Source organism: Solanum stenotomum, chromosome 5 (genome assembly GCF_019186545.1).
Source record: "Solanum stenotomum isolate F172 chromosome 5, ASM1918654v1, whole genome shotgun sequence".
NCBI classification, from domain to species: domain Eukaryota; kingdom Viridiplantae; phylum Streptophyta; class Magnoliopsida; order Solanales; family Solanaceae; genus Solanum; species Solanum stenotomum.
In genome coordinates, this window is record NC_064286.1 from 45877217 (window position 1) to 45890073 (window position 12857).

The window sequence follows — 12857 nt, forward strand, 5'->3', positions numbered from 1 at the left end:
CGACGGACCAGCAGCACGGACTGTAGATTGACCTACGATCTGTCAATCCCTTCCGTAGCTCCATACTTAGAATCTTCAAAAATCAGGTACTGGAACCCTCGCAGTCTCATTCTACGGATTAACAGTACAGTCCGTAGATCAATCTACGGACCGTCAATGGGCACCGTGGTTCCACACTTGGTCAAATTTCCCTGATTTGTCCTCAACACCTTGCCTGCTGATTTACGGTCATCACCTACGGACCGTGAATGGACCTACGGTCTGTAGATGACCTCCGTGGATGCCTTTTTCTGCATTTCCTTCAGCTGTCTCTAAACTTCCGCGCCTGAACACTTTTCCTACAAAACATGATAAAACACATAAAAACCAATATAAAAAGGCCCTAGACACACACAACTTGTAAGTGAAATGTATTAGAAATACCGTAAACTCACGGTATATCAGGAGGTAATAATTTCAGTTTTATAAAATTTAGAGGGGTGATAGGACCCCCATAAAGTATGAGTGTACAGTTGGGAATCTGGCTATATATTGAGGGGCCTTTTGGCCATTTTCTCTAAAATGAAATATCCTTTTCAATTGTAGAAAAAAAAAGAGAGAAATACCATTAAACTTTTTAAAATCAAATCAAATTAATAACAATCAAATTCATAAATATATATTATATTTAAATTTTATAATTGAAAAATTAATAAAAGATCGATTCTAATCAAATCATGAATCGAATAACAAATAATTATTGAGTTAGGGATGAATAAGTTGTCAAAAAGAGTTGGTCCAATCCCATCGGGCCCAAGCCTAGTGGGCCAAGAAATTTGATGGGCTAGGATGAGTCAACCCTTCATTTGGAAGGACCTGAAAATGCTTAATCCAATCCAATCCTAAAAAACCTCGGACTAGAGCGGACTAAGCCAATTTTGACGGCTCTAGAGATAAGAAAGAAAAGGTAGGTGTGGAGAAAGATGGACCATAGAATTTAGTAAGTGGTATATGGAGGAGGTTCGTGGCCTTCAAACTTGCCAAGGGAACAATATAACACCTACACACTTTTTGACTCATTTTAGAGCTTTTCCATGTTACTTTGTCCATTTTTCCATGTTACTTTGTCCATTTTATCATGCCAAGTCAGCTGATTCCTTTATTAAATTTTATAAAATTTATATTCTTAAAATTAATTTAATCTAAATCTTTCTAATAAATAAATAGAAGTGTTACTCATCTAATTATGTACTCAAAGAATTGAAAGAATGTGTAACGAAAAGAACTCAATTTTCAAGAGAAACTATGTTAATCAATAAAGGTCACCAGAAATGAGTCCGGCCTTAAAATGGACAGTTTTTGAATGCTACTGATTAAAAGGGATTCTTTCTTAAAATACAGATTAAAACAGACACTTCGCCCATTTGCGGGCAATCTGTGATAAACAAAGTAAACTTTTGTTAGCTCACCTCAAAACTCAAAAAACATCACAAAAATTTTAAAGATTGTTCGCCTAAAAAAAACTTTAAAAATTTTGTGATGTTTTTTAAATTTTGGGATAATTAATGGAAGTTAATTTTATTTATCACAGTTAACCTACAAATGGGAGAATGGTAAGTTTTGATCTCTGTTTTTAGGGAGAGTCCCTCTTGATATGTAGCGTCCAAAAAGTATGTGTTTTGAGGTCGGACCATCTATGTTGACGTTGCTTCTAATAAAAGTTCATGTACATTCACTAGTTTCTAATTACACGTGTATCCGATGTTAATAAGAATATTTTTTATATATTACTAAATAATGTTTTTATGTTGTGAAATAAACCCGAATTATATGTATGGATTTTTTTTTGTAATTGTTCTAAACTTGTTTGCATATTTTTTTTTCACGTTACGAGTTTCACAAATTTTCATAAGTAGTCCACTTAGCCTTTTTTTTAATTGAAAAACTCCTTTTAATTTTTTATTATATTTTTCGTTTTCAGACTATCTAATTACACAAATATTTTTGTCATATATATTAATTCAATTTATAATTTTAAATAATTACATATTGTCTTACTAATTAGGTAATTTCGTACCAAATTCAAATCAAATTTATATATTTGATACTCCCTCCGTCCCATTTTATGTAAGGTAGTTTGACTCAATACGGAGTTTAAGAAAGAAAGGAAGACTTTTAAACTTGTGGTTCAAAATGAATGATAGAAATTTGTGTGGTCTTATCATTTCATTAAAGGCAAAATAGACATTTTACAATCAAATTATTACTTAATATAAAAATATGTCATTAATATTAAACTGACTAAAAAGAAAAGTAAATCACATAAATTAGAACATATATCAAATCAAATCAACATGTATCAAATAAAATAAAATAGAAAGAATATATTATTTTGTTACTAAATCCGAAGACACATGGAATTTGTAGATATTTGTGTGCCAATTGTCTATCTGCCCATATATACAAGATATTTTTGAAAAAACTAAGAAAAGGTAAGATACTTTTGCTCGTACCAAATTATAATTATTTCTCTTTTTAAAATAACAACCCTTTTTTTAATTTAATTAAAAAATATAAAAAGATATGGCTAGGGTACCAAACACCATGTTTTTGCTCCAATGCAAATACGAAACACAAACACGAAAAAACAAAAAAAAAATGATTAGGGAATGCTAATTGCTATATGTATCCTTTTCATTTGTCTATCTTCTAAGTTCTAACTAACATTTTAATGCTCAACAATTTTCTCTCTCTTTCCTGTACAGAAATGGCCACTTTATAGTTCAATTTCTTTGAAGTTTCGACCTTACTGCTTGCCAAGAACAGAGGTGAGTTCATTTTCAAGTTTATTTAATTCTGGTTTCATCTAAGTACAGATTCAATCTATGATTTTGGTATTTACAGAAGTAACAGAAATTATTGAGTAATTCTGTATAAGTTTAATCTGTTTTGAATCTTTGAGCCAAATCATGATCTTCTTCCCACTTTGGTGCTGATGTAACTAGTAGCGGAGCCTAGATTTTTACTAAAAGGGGTCAAAATATAAAGAACTGTAATTGTTGTAGAGTAGAAATTGTTTCTCGTGTTTGGTTGGATAAATTTTTTGAAAAATATTTTTATAGGAAAATAAGTTCCTTAGAAATGACGAAAATGACTGACTTCATCAAAGTAGGAAAACCAAATTACTTGGGTGACATTGCAAGTTCGTTATCTCTTCTCCCCACTCTCCACCACACATAAGTAAATAATCTTGAGATTAGAAAAAAGGATTTCCTACCTAACATTAGAAAATTAGTAAAACTTGTTAGAGAATATTATTAAAAAAGTGTGCTCATAAGTTAAGCTTTTAGATGAGATGGTCACACACTTTAATATGGTATCAGAGCAGGCATAGGTCCTGAGATCAAATCTCACCGCCACCCACATCAAAAAGAATTTCAGGTGCTTGGCCATGTTGAGTTGTAGTGTAGATTAGTAAGCGTGGTGGGGAGTGATAGAGGAAGTTCTTGTGTGCTACATGGAAGGATGACAGTGTAGGGAAAACTTCTACTTCTACTCCTCTCATGTTCCCCGATCCTAATCGGGGAATAGACCACAGATAATCACAGCATGGGAAATGTTTGTATCTCTTTGCAATCCAAATCTCAATCATGTTATTGAGAGAACTACCTCCTAATTTTTTATGTTATCCTATATTTTGTGATATCTTCATTTGCATTGGACTAGTTGAGGTGATCAACATGGTAATCCTCGATTTCCAATATATTAGTACATTATGTGATTACCATCTGAAGAAAGGCTGTGTGATTCTCTTTTCCAGATAAAGGAAACAATTTCCAATTTCCAATGTTGAACATGACTGAGATACTTGGCTGCCGTAAAACTTAATTGTTGAACTGAAGATTGTTCGAACCTTTCCAAGTCTACCAAAAGATTTATAGATTTACCTCCCCAAAGTCATCTGTGCTCTTGCTGTACAATCCTTGAGGCTCAGCTTCTCATACAGTGTCAAGTCAAGTTCTGGCTGGCATATGATTAAACTCTGATTTCATAAATAGATGTTCTCTAGCTTCGAAAGATAAATCTTTAGAAGTGAATGTTGGAGACTGAACATTATAATTATCACAGCCGTTCAACACGTTTGGTTAGTGAAGTCTACTGAAGAGCTTCCATGAATCTGGAAGATTGATGACTCAATTATGGTATTGGATTTTTCACAAGTGAATGAAGTCCTGCACAGGTAACCAACCAAAAGACTTAAACTTCTAATATTACCATCCAAAAAATAATAGTAATTCATTAGGAGTGTTGGAGGAAAATATGTTCAATTTTCTCAGGCCAAAATGTTCTGGAAAGCATTTTCTCTGGGAAAACAAGTTCCATAAACGACATTCCAAGCTCATTCTCCTCCCCGCTCCCAAGTGATACCATGTAAATTGATGTGCTGTCTCTTGATTTCTTCCTACTTTCGTATTATTTCGCCTGGGGTTAGTAGCATATCCAGCCCCATGTCTGGATAAAGGAGGAAGACTGCAGTAGGTGACGGCTAGTGTCAAAGTAGTCAATTTATGATATCAACCTATTCAGTTTCTTCTCTGTAAAAGCTGCTGAATTTCCCAGTTAACTCGCTAAATACCAAGTATACATGGGAAATGAAGTTAAAAAGTTAGCTGAAATTGTGGTAGGACTTAACCTTATAATATTTAGCTAAATGTGGTGCTCTCGCTGGTGTTTTCTCCTTATGTGACGTGTAAAAAAAACGGGCATATTATCTGTGATCTTATTTGTGTAATCCCGATAGTCCCTGCTAAGCAGTACTATTGGAAATGGTACCATTACTTCCCCGTTTGACCCTTTCAGTTTAGAATCTCAATTTTGACCATTTGGTATTTCTGGTATCTTGCAGGTGAGCGGAATGGACCTAAATATACCTACTCTTCAAGCACTCGACTGTCTCGAGAAAGAAGTTGGACATAAAAGAATTCAGACCAAATTGCCTGACTTAAACTTGGAGCTTCCATCTTTGACGGATAAGTTGGAACCAACTTCTTCCACAACTCAAAGTTTGGATTTGAGATTGTTCCTTGGTCATAACGAGCACCCAAGTCCATTGAAAGCTAATTTTTGCCTTGCAACGCTGCTCAAAGACAAGCCTGGTAGCAGATGGGTCAAGCGCCTGAAATTGAGTGCTTCTAGGTCCTTTTCAGTTGGAACAAAGAGCTCTTATCTTTCTGGGAAGTCATCTAATGTGAAAGCAAACAAGTCCCATTGCAAAATTTCTAGAGTTACTATAACAGGCTCAGTACTCACAGCTGGTAAACGTCACTGTAAAGAATTGATGGCTCGTGATAGAACTCTAGCCTTAGCAAGGAACTCGGACTCTTCTCCTTTGTACGTTATGAAGAAACAACACGAGTTGTTGACTTCACTGTCTTGGGTTCAAAGGTGGCTTCATAATAGATCTGCCACTGCACAAAAGAGGCCTAAGTCAGTGGTGGTTTGTGAACCTTATGACTCAAAGTTGTCACTTGGTGATTTCCAAAAGAAGCAGGCGCCAAGCATTGCTGCCATGGCGCTCATGGGAAAGGCAATAACCGGTTGTCAATCATGTGAATTCCAAATAATAAGCCCCTGTCTAGTTTGGAACACCGTAGTTTCTGAAATACGTAGCAGCAACAGTTACTTTTCTTCAGGTTAGTCCTCCAGACATTGTTGATTACCTTGTTGATCAGTGAATGCATGATGAGGAGAAGAGTGATCTGGCTTAATAAGTGATCATGCAATCAATTGCATTTTGGAGCGTAGTGTCGATTTTGATGGTGCTAGTAAGTACATAGCTTCGTTTTAGATTTGGCTTCTTGTGTTTGCATAGATGGGATTATCTTTGTATATAACCAGTATGATGAGAATGCCAGACACCTTGTTTCTTGAACAGGCAAATCATCTGGCTGCTTTCACTAGTGCGTGCAAGGGATCTAGATGCTGCTGCAGTACGTTCTAAAGCAGTTTGGTATTTGCTATTTGGCTAGTAGGCAATGAGATCACTGTAAAATGTGCGTCGTAGTGGCTGAGATTCAGTTCATTGGACAGTTGAACCATGCGATCTTTACTTTGTTGTTGAAGACACTGTGTGACTTCCTGCTCCTCTCTTCAGCTTGTAGAAAGGTTTTCCTAGATTGAAAATTAACCAATAATGATCAAAATCTGTTTTATTCCTGGCCTATTCCGGCGTTTGGCTGGGTGGAGTTACTAGTCAGTTGGTTTCAAGTTTATCATTATAATATGTGATTTACTATGTTTAGGTTACTGTACCTTATTGTTGATGTTCTAGTTTCTTGCGTATATGCACTGCACAACTTTGCTATTAGCTATTATGTTTTTCTTTTGATTTGCTTGAGCCAGGAGTCTTTCCGAAACAACCTCGGTAAAGTCTGCGTATACTCTACGTTCCTCCAACCCACCCCCACCCCCACCCGGTGGGATTTCACTGTGGTTGTTGTTAATGTTTTGGTGTCATCTTCATGCTGACTCTCCTCTAGTCAGACTGGTAACTGGAATATGTCTCTAGTCCTGATATAGTCAGTCTTATATGTAACGTCTATTTTACCCTCCGCCAGTAGAGAAGCAATCTTAAGCTCAGTGCCCGAGCATTTAAATTTTCCAAGGCTCAACACTGAAATCAACTCAACAGCAGCCATTTCAATGAAAAGAATACACTAGACCATTTCATCACTTGATCACACAAACTTTCGGGGAAGAGGGGAGTGAACTCATTTGGAATTCTAGACACCTAAGGGAAGAGCATCTATTTTCAACATCAAAAGACGAGTAGAGATAAATAACTCAATTAAATAGCCAGCATAGTCAAAATAGTAACTGCGATCAAAACTATTGCTCAAAATAGCTGTGTTGCTCATATGTCCTCTGATATTTTCCAAAATAAGCTTAGAAATTTCTAAAACAAGTAGCCCCTACAAGAGCTATGTAAGCAAATGAAATAACTCATATTAAGTGTTGGTAGCCCTGGTGTAGATCTGCTGGCTAGCATGAGCAGACACCATCCTGATTGAACCTCTAGCCATCAAATCTCTAATTGCCTTCCTAGCAAGTGATCCACTAATCTGGACATTCATTCAAATCAACATTAACAAAATTACAATGACATATTAGCATACAAACAAATGTACTGTGACTCAAATATTGCTGCCAATGCCAAACAAATACTGATAACATTATCATAAACAAACAATTTTATAATCAAAATTTAGCATCATGATATGATTGAGCATAAGCATAATGAGACAAACTACACTTGACAACAAGAACAGATCATTAAATAGTAGTTCATCCTTCAATAAACGCTTTGATGGTTCTCCTATGTTTGGCACATCATACAGTAAACAGACAGACAAAATGGCAATCACCATCACACAAAACACCCTCTACAAAAATCCATAAGGCCTCAACTACAACTAGTAAGCCACAGACACTAGAAAAATGCTCCATCAGATGGACAGGTGATACTGGTGGAATCCTTCACGATACTGATTGGAACTCTAGAATCCACGTAGAGGAAGCCCAAATAGCAAAGCAATTACAGAAACCTAACATCTAAATTGTCATGTTAACTACCTACCCTGTCCCAATACTTGTGCAGGAGTTTGGTATATGAACGTAAAGACACTTGATTTTGACTATCAGTTATAGATTCTTCAAATATTTTAAATAAATCTTACATATTTGAAGACAAATGAAAAGTACTGCAAGTCAAAATAGCTAAGAATTCAAAATATTTAAGAAGATTGAGAAAACTATAGTCAATGAAAAACTGTTGACTCCTGTAATAGCAAGACCTTCGCATAAAATGGGACAGAGGGATGGATATGGATGGAGTATCCGTTGGAGGAGCATCAAAAATAACACTTTACAATTTCTAAGACAATAGTTTACACTACTATAACATACCATCTTTTAAGCTAAAATCAAATATAATAGAATCATTGCTAAAGCAATAAACTTGATATACATTTCTCAAGAGAACAATTTCACACTAATATTAAGGTCCAAATAATTCTCAGGGATAGATGTAGCACCAGGGAAGCTACCTTTAGGCATAGAGGAATAATCAAGAAATAGAATGTATATGTGGGCTATGATCGCACCATGGCCACAAAATCATTAGTGTGTGCTGTGATACTCCAGATCACAAACCTAAAATCTACTTTAATAGAGAAGATATACATACATAAATAAATACGATAATTGATCTAGTGTGGAATTGACAATGTTCCATAGAAAAGCAGATACTCAAATCAATCACCGGAAAAGTAAAAATTGAAATTAGAGAGAAAAACAATACCCTGAGACGATCGGAGAGGACAGAAGGAGTGATAAGCTTATACTTAGGAGCTTCAGAGAGTAGCTTATCGTATGTAGACTTGTCGAACAACACCATGTTGTTCACCTTTTCCTTTTGCTTTCCCTTGCTCCACTTCTGCATTCATGTATAACAAATCTACATAAGTACCTTCAAAATTCTCATCCAATAACCAAAATTATATCAGTAACAGAATCAGTAGAAAGTGATGACCTTCTTCTTCTGCTTTCCACCGCCGGACTTTGCTGGCTTGGAAGATGGAGGTGGAGCTTGTGCCTTCTTTGGAGCCTACAAAGAATACCAAAATTCAGAAATTGAAAAAACAAAGTTACGTAGAATTAACAGTATTGACGATGATTACTCGGCTTACCATTGATCGGAGAACGATGAACGGAGGAGAGCGGCGGAGTTAGAGGCAGAAATGTGATGGGGGATATGGCGATATGGAAAACCTAATGAGGATTTGTACTAGGGATTTTATTTGGCTCAAGATGCGGAATGTTAGATAACTGGGCTTCCTAATGGGCCGTTGTAGCTCAATATACATGTTTATATGTGGTTACTCACGCAAATGCTTTGAGGTGATTTTTAATTGGTCAAATTGTGTAAATGTGGTTTACTTATGCAAACTGGTAACTCGACTTTTTACTTTACCATCAAACTACAGTAAAATTTCACTATAAATTAGTATAGGTGAGACCATAAAATATAGAGATATTAATTAATCATAAATTAGTATTTATTAATTTAAAAATTGTTTTGATATTGCAAAATTCGTTAAGGGAATGAAATCTCAGAGAATTGAAATGAACCACTTGAAATAACCATTCATAAACTTGAGGTCATGATTAATGATCTTGGTTACCATAATAAAATGGACATTAATAACCTATTAGATTACCCGGGTGAAAATGATACATGTTCAGAGGTCTAGAGCTTAAATAATGTTGATGGTAAAATTGAAGATGATACAACACCTTTGAAATCAGTTACGTGTGAAAAAACAGTTATGGCATCTAAAACTCTTCACTATTTTATTGTGCGGTTCGAAAAAACCATCAGAACTTTTGGATGAACTAAGAAAAGTTAGAGATGGGCTTCAATCAGATTTAAATTTTAACAAAAAACAAAACACAATGGAATCATATTTCACTAAATTATCTTACATATATTTGTACTTTTAAAAAATTATTAATTTATAATATTAATGGGACAATATGTATCTATATAGGGATTTTCTGAAAATATATTATCTTATCCAAATGAGTGATTTTTTTCGTTGCCCCAAGTTGGGACAGGAGAAAAATATTATCATAAAGAAATTATTAATTAACCAAATATCAATTTAGTGAGGTTTTACTATAGCTCAATTTTCAATATTATCAAAATTGGCCAAGTATGTTCTTCTTCCTTTCAATTCGGCTATCAATGGCTGCTTCTTTTCTTCTTTCTTTCAATTTTGCCATTAATGATTGCTACTGCTGCTTTTTCTTCTTCGTCTTTTTCGTCATTCTTCTTCTTCATCTTCTTTTGCTTCATCATTCTTCTTCTGCATCATCGATCTTCTTTGTCCACCCTTTTTTTAAAAAAAAAGGTTCAACTTATCAAAAATCTGAATGTTTTAGGCGAATTATATATTAAAAGATTTGAGATATCGAAAGGATTTCATATCTAAATTTTGAAATTGTTTAGAGGTGATTTTGAGATGATCGAAATTGAATCATTATTATATATTTCATGTATAGTCTGTGTATACTTTATATATCATTAAATTATATTAAGTTTTTTTAATGTATCATAATGTATAGTTAGTGTATAGCCAATGTATAGGTAAGCTAACATATTTATAGCCTTGCATATTTCAATCATGATCAATTCACTGGACAGTAACAATAAAATAATCATTACCATTAAAATTAAAATTCATATCAAAATTATTAGATATTCTACCATCAAAATATACAAATAAGCAACAAAGATAATGCCAATATTTAACTTGATATTTAAAAATATCATTTTAAATTATTTTTCTTGAAAAATAAATAAGCAACAAAGATAATGCCAATATTTAACTTGATATTTAAAAATATCATTTTTAATTATTTTTCTTGAAAAATCTTGAAAAGAGGGGTTATACACCAGCCGAATATAATGAATAAGATGGGAATGTGAAGAAAAAATACAAGGCAAATCACAAACAATAACCATTTTAATCAATTCTTTGTGATTTTTTTTACTATATGTACAATGTGTGCTTAAACCAATCGGATTAGACATGTCTAACACACTCTGAACCATGTTAAAACCTCCTACGTATCCTTTAGGCAGGGGTGTCCCATATTTTTTAGCCCTATCAATAGTTTCTAGATGAGCAAATTATTTATTACACGATCTCAAATGTTTTCTTAGTCATTCGATCTTGTAGTTAAATAATTCATGACTTTCTTACATTTTATGCAGGTAGTCGTTTTTTTCTTAATATTTTTTGGAAAAATTGTATGAAATAGCAAATTATTAATTCAAATTAAATGTTATTGCTATAGTTTATTTTATTTATAATTCGCAGCAAATATCCCAATTTTTTGTCATCTGGTTCGATATACAATTAGTCATTTTCGATATACAATTACTCATTCGGTATACAAATGTATAAAATGTGTTTGTGTTTGTATAAAGCGAGAGAAGTGTATATACAAATACAAATACATATATTTTCATCATATACACTTATAATTATACAAATACAGATCTTATTATACAAATTACAATGTATAAATGAATTTATACAAAACTGAACAATTTGTATAAAATTGGAACGAATTATACAAATCAAAAGCTCCATAGCAAACATAAAATTTACTACAAAGCGCAATTATGCAAACTATAGTTATAACAAATAAATATGATTTTTATGTTTGCTATTTGTGAAAGTTGGCTCTTTTTTTTTAATACCTTACCTATTTTAAACTTTAAATATGGAGTGCATATATAAAAAAGGGTAAATTACATAAATCTCATAGTTTTAATATGAAATTACAATCTATCCCTAATAAGTTTCTAATTACATTAATCTCTTAAAAATTAAAAAAACCGGATACATTAATATGTAGCTCGGATACATTAAATACTGGCTCGAATACATTAATATGTAGCTCGAATACATAATATGTAGTTCAAATACATTAAATACGGGCTCGGATACATTAAATAAATAAGAAATTTTGGAGATTTTTAAAAATAATAGGAGATAATAGAAATAAGTGAAACAAAAGGTGTGTATTTCTATAATTTGTCCTATAAAAAATAAAGATAAAAAACCAATTCAATTTAGTAGGATAAAGGATGGAGATGAAACTTAAAAATTGAAATGAATGTACCAAACATCTACATAAAAGCAGACGTACAAAATCAAAAGTCAAAATTGAAAGATGACAATTGAAGCTTGCAAATTACTTTTATAAAAATCTCCCAACTCTAGTTAGCCAATAACACAAAAATAAAATTTATAAGGAAAATTCACCCCATATAGCTATTTAAGGCTTAATATTACAATCTTTAGATGTACTTTTTTTTATATTACTACTTATAACAGTTTAATTACAAGTATTAACAGATTAGTTTTAATTTATTTGATTTAATTAATTAATTATTATTTTTATAATTACCTTACAATTAATAAGTAAGAGAAATAAGATAATCAATTGTCATTATCTCTTACACCATTTTAGGGATAACATTAATAGAGAATCAATTGTCATTATCTCTTACACCATTTTAGAGATTTTTTTTCTAGTTTTCACACCCCCACCCCCACCCCCACGTTTCTCTTTTACATAGAACTAATTTTCTCTCTCTCACCATCTTCAACGTTTGTCTTCTTCATTAAAAAAGAAAATTAGTAGAACTCACGATTGAGCCCCATGTATGTGGAAGGAAAAAAATAAGATAACATACTTTCCTTTATGTATGAATTTTTTGTTATGTTTGATAATTGGAAGAAGCGAATGCTTACTTGTGCCCCACTAGAAGTGGATCTGTATTTTTAAATTAGCACATGTTTTAAAAATTATATGTGCAGGAAAGAATATCATATATGAATTCTGATTTTTTCTTTCTATTCTTTTGTTCTCTCTATCAACTCTTTTGTTGTCGGTAGCAGGCAGCTCGAGAAGAAGCGTTGGCCAAGGTTTCTGCTCTTGAACTAGAGATAAGTGCTGAAATGCCAACAAATAATGAAATTTTTGTAAAAGATGCTTCTTCTCAGTCGAAGATTAGTCAAGCAAAGAAAACAGTTAGTCATGCAAATCAAAAGGGAAAAAAGAGGAAGGTGAAAATTGTAGAAGAGACTCATTCTGTTTCGGATTCGGATTCAGATTTCGTAAGTGAGTGGTACATCAATTGGGTACAAATAAACTAGTTTAGGTTGACTAATTTAGTTGAAATCTCAATTACATGTTTTATTCAATTTTTCCAATGGGATATCAGTTTGATACCAAGTGTA

General features: G+C 33.1%; 2 protein-coding genes across 5 annotated transcripts; one reads left to right on the top strand and one right to left on the bottom strand.

Annotated features, from left to right (window-relative positions):
* Window positions 1–2588: 2588 nt before the first annotated feature.
* LOC125864509 (F-box protein At2g16365-like) lies at window positions 2589–6110 on the top strand. 4 transcript variants are annotated; one of them, XR_007446237.1, is made up of 4 exons: window positions 2589–2807; window positions 3800–4219; window positions 4886–5804; window positions 5895–6110. XR_007446237.1 is itself a non-coding variant. In XM_049544533.1 (3 exons), exon 3 carries the CDS (start codon window positions 4895–4897, stop codon window positions 5675–5677), a length of 783 nt encoding a protein of 260 aa, XP_049400490.1. In that variant the 5' UTR covers window positions 2589–2807; window positions 3800–4219; window positions 4886–4894; the 3' UTR covers window positions 5678–6110. The 4 variants fall into 4 exon arrangements, 2 of the variants coding, with proteins under 2 accessions (XP_049400490.1, XP_049400491.1); XR_007446236.1 differs by having other exon boundaries at window positions 2590–2807; window positions 5915–6110; XM_049544533.1 differs by having other exon boundaries at window positions 4886–6110.
* Window positions 6111–6808: 698 nt separating this feature from the next.
* Window positions 6809–8863, bottom strand: LOC125864521 (40S ribosomal protein S25). Its single transcript, XM_049544542.1, has 4 exons — window positions 8727–8863; window positions 8570–8644; window positions 8339–8473; window positions 6809–7100 (listed from the first exon to the last, which is right to left on the bottom strand). The coding sequence occupies exons 1-4, from the start codon at window positions 8727–8729 to the stop codon at window positions 6987–6989; spliced, it is 327 nt and encodes a 108-aa protein (XP_049400499.1). The 5' UTR covers window positions 8730–8863; the 3' UTR covers window positions 6809–6986.
* Between the last annotated feature and the right edge of the window lie 3994 nt (window positions 8864–12857).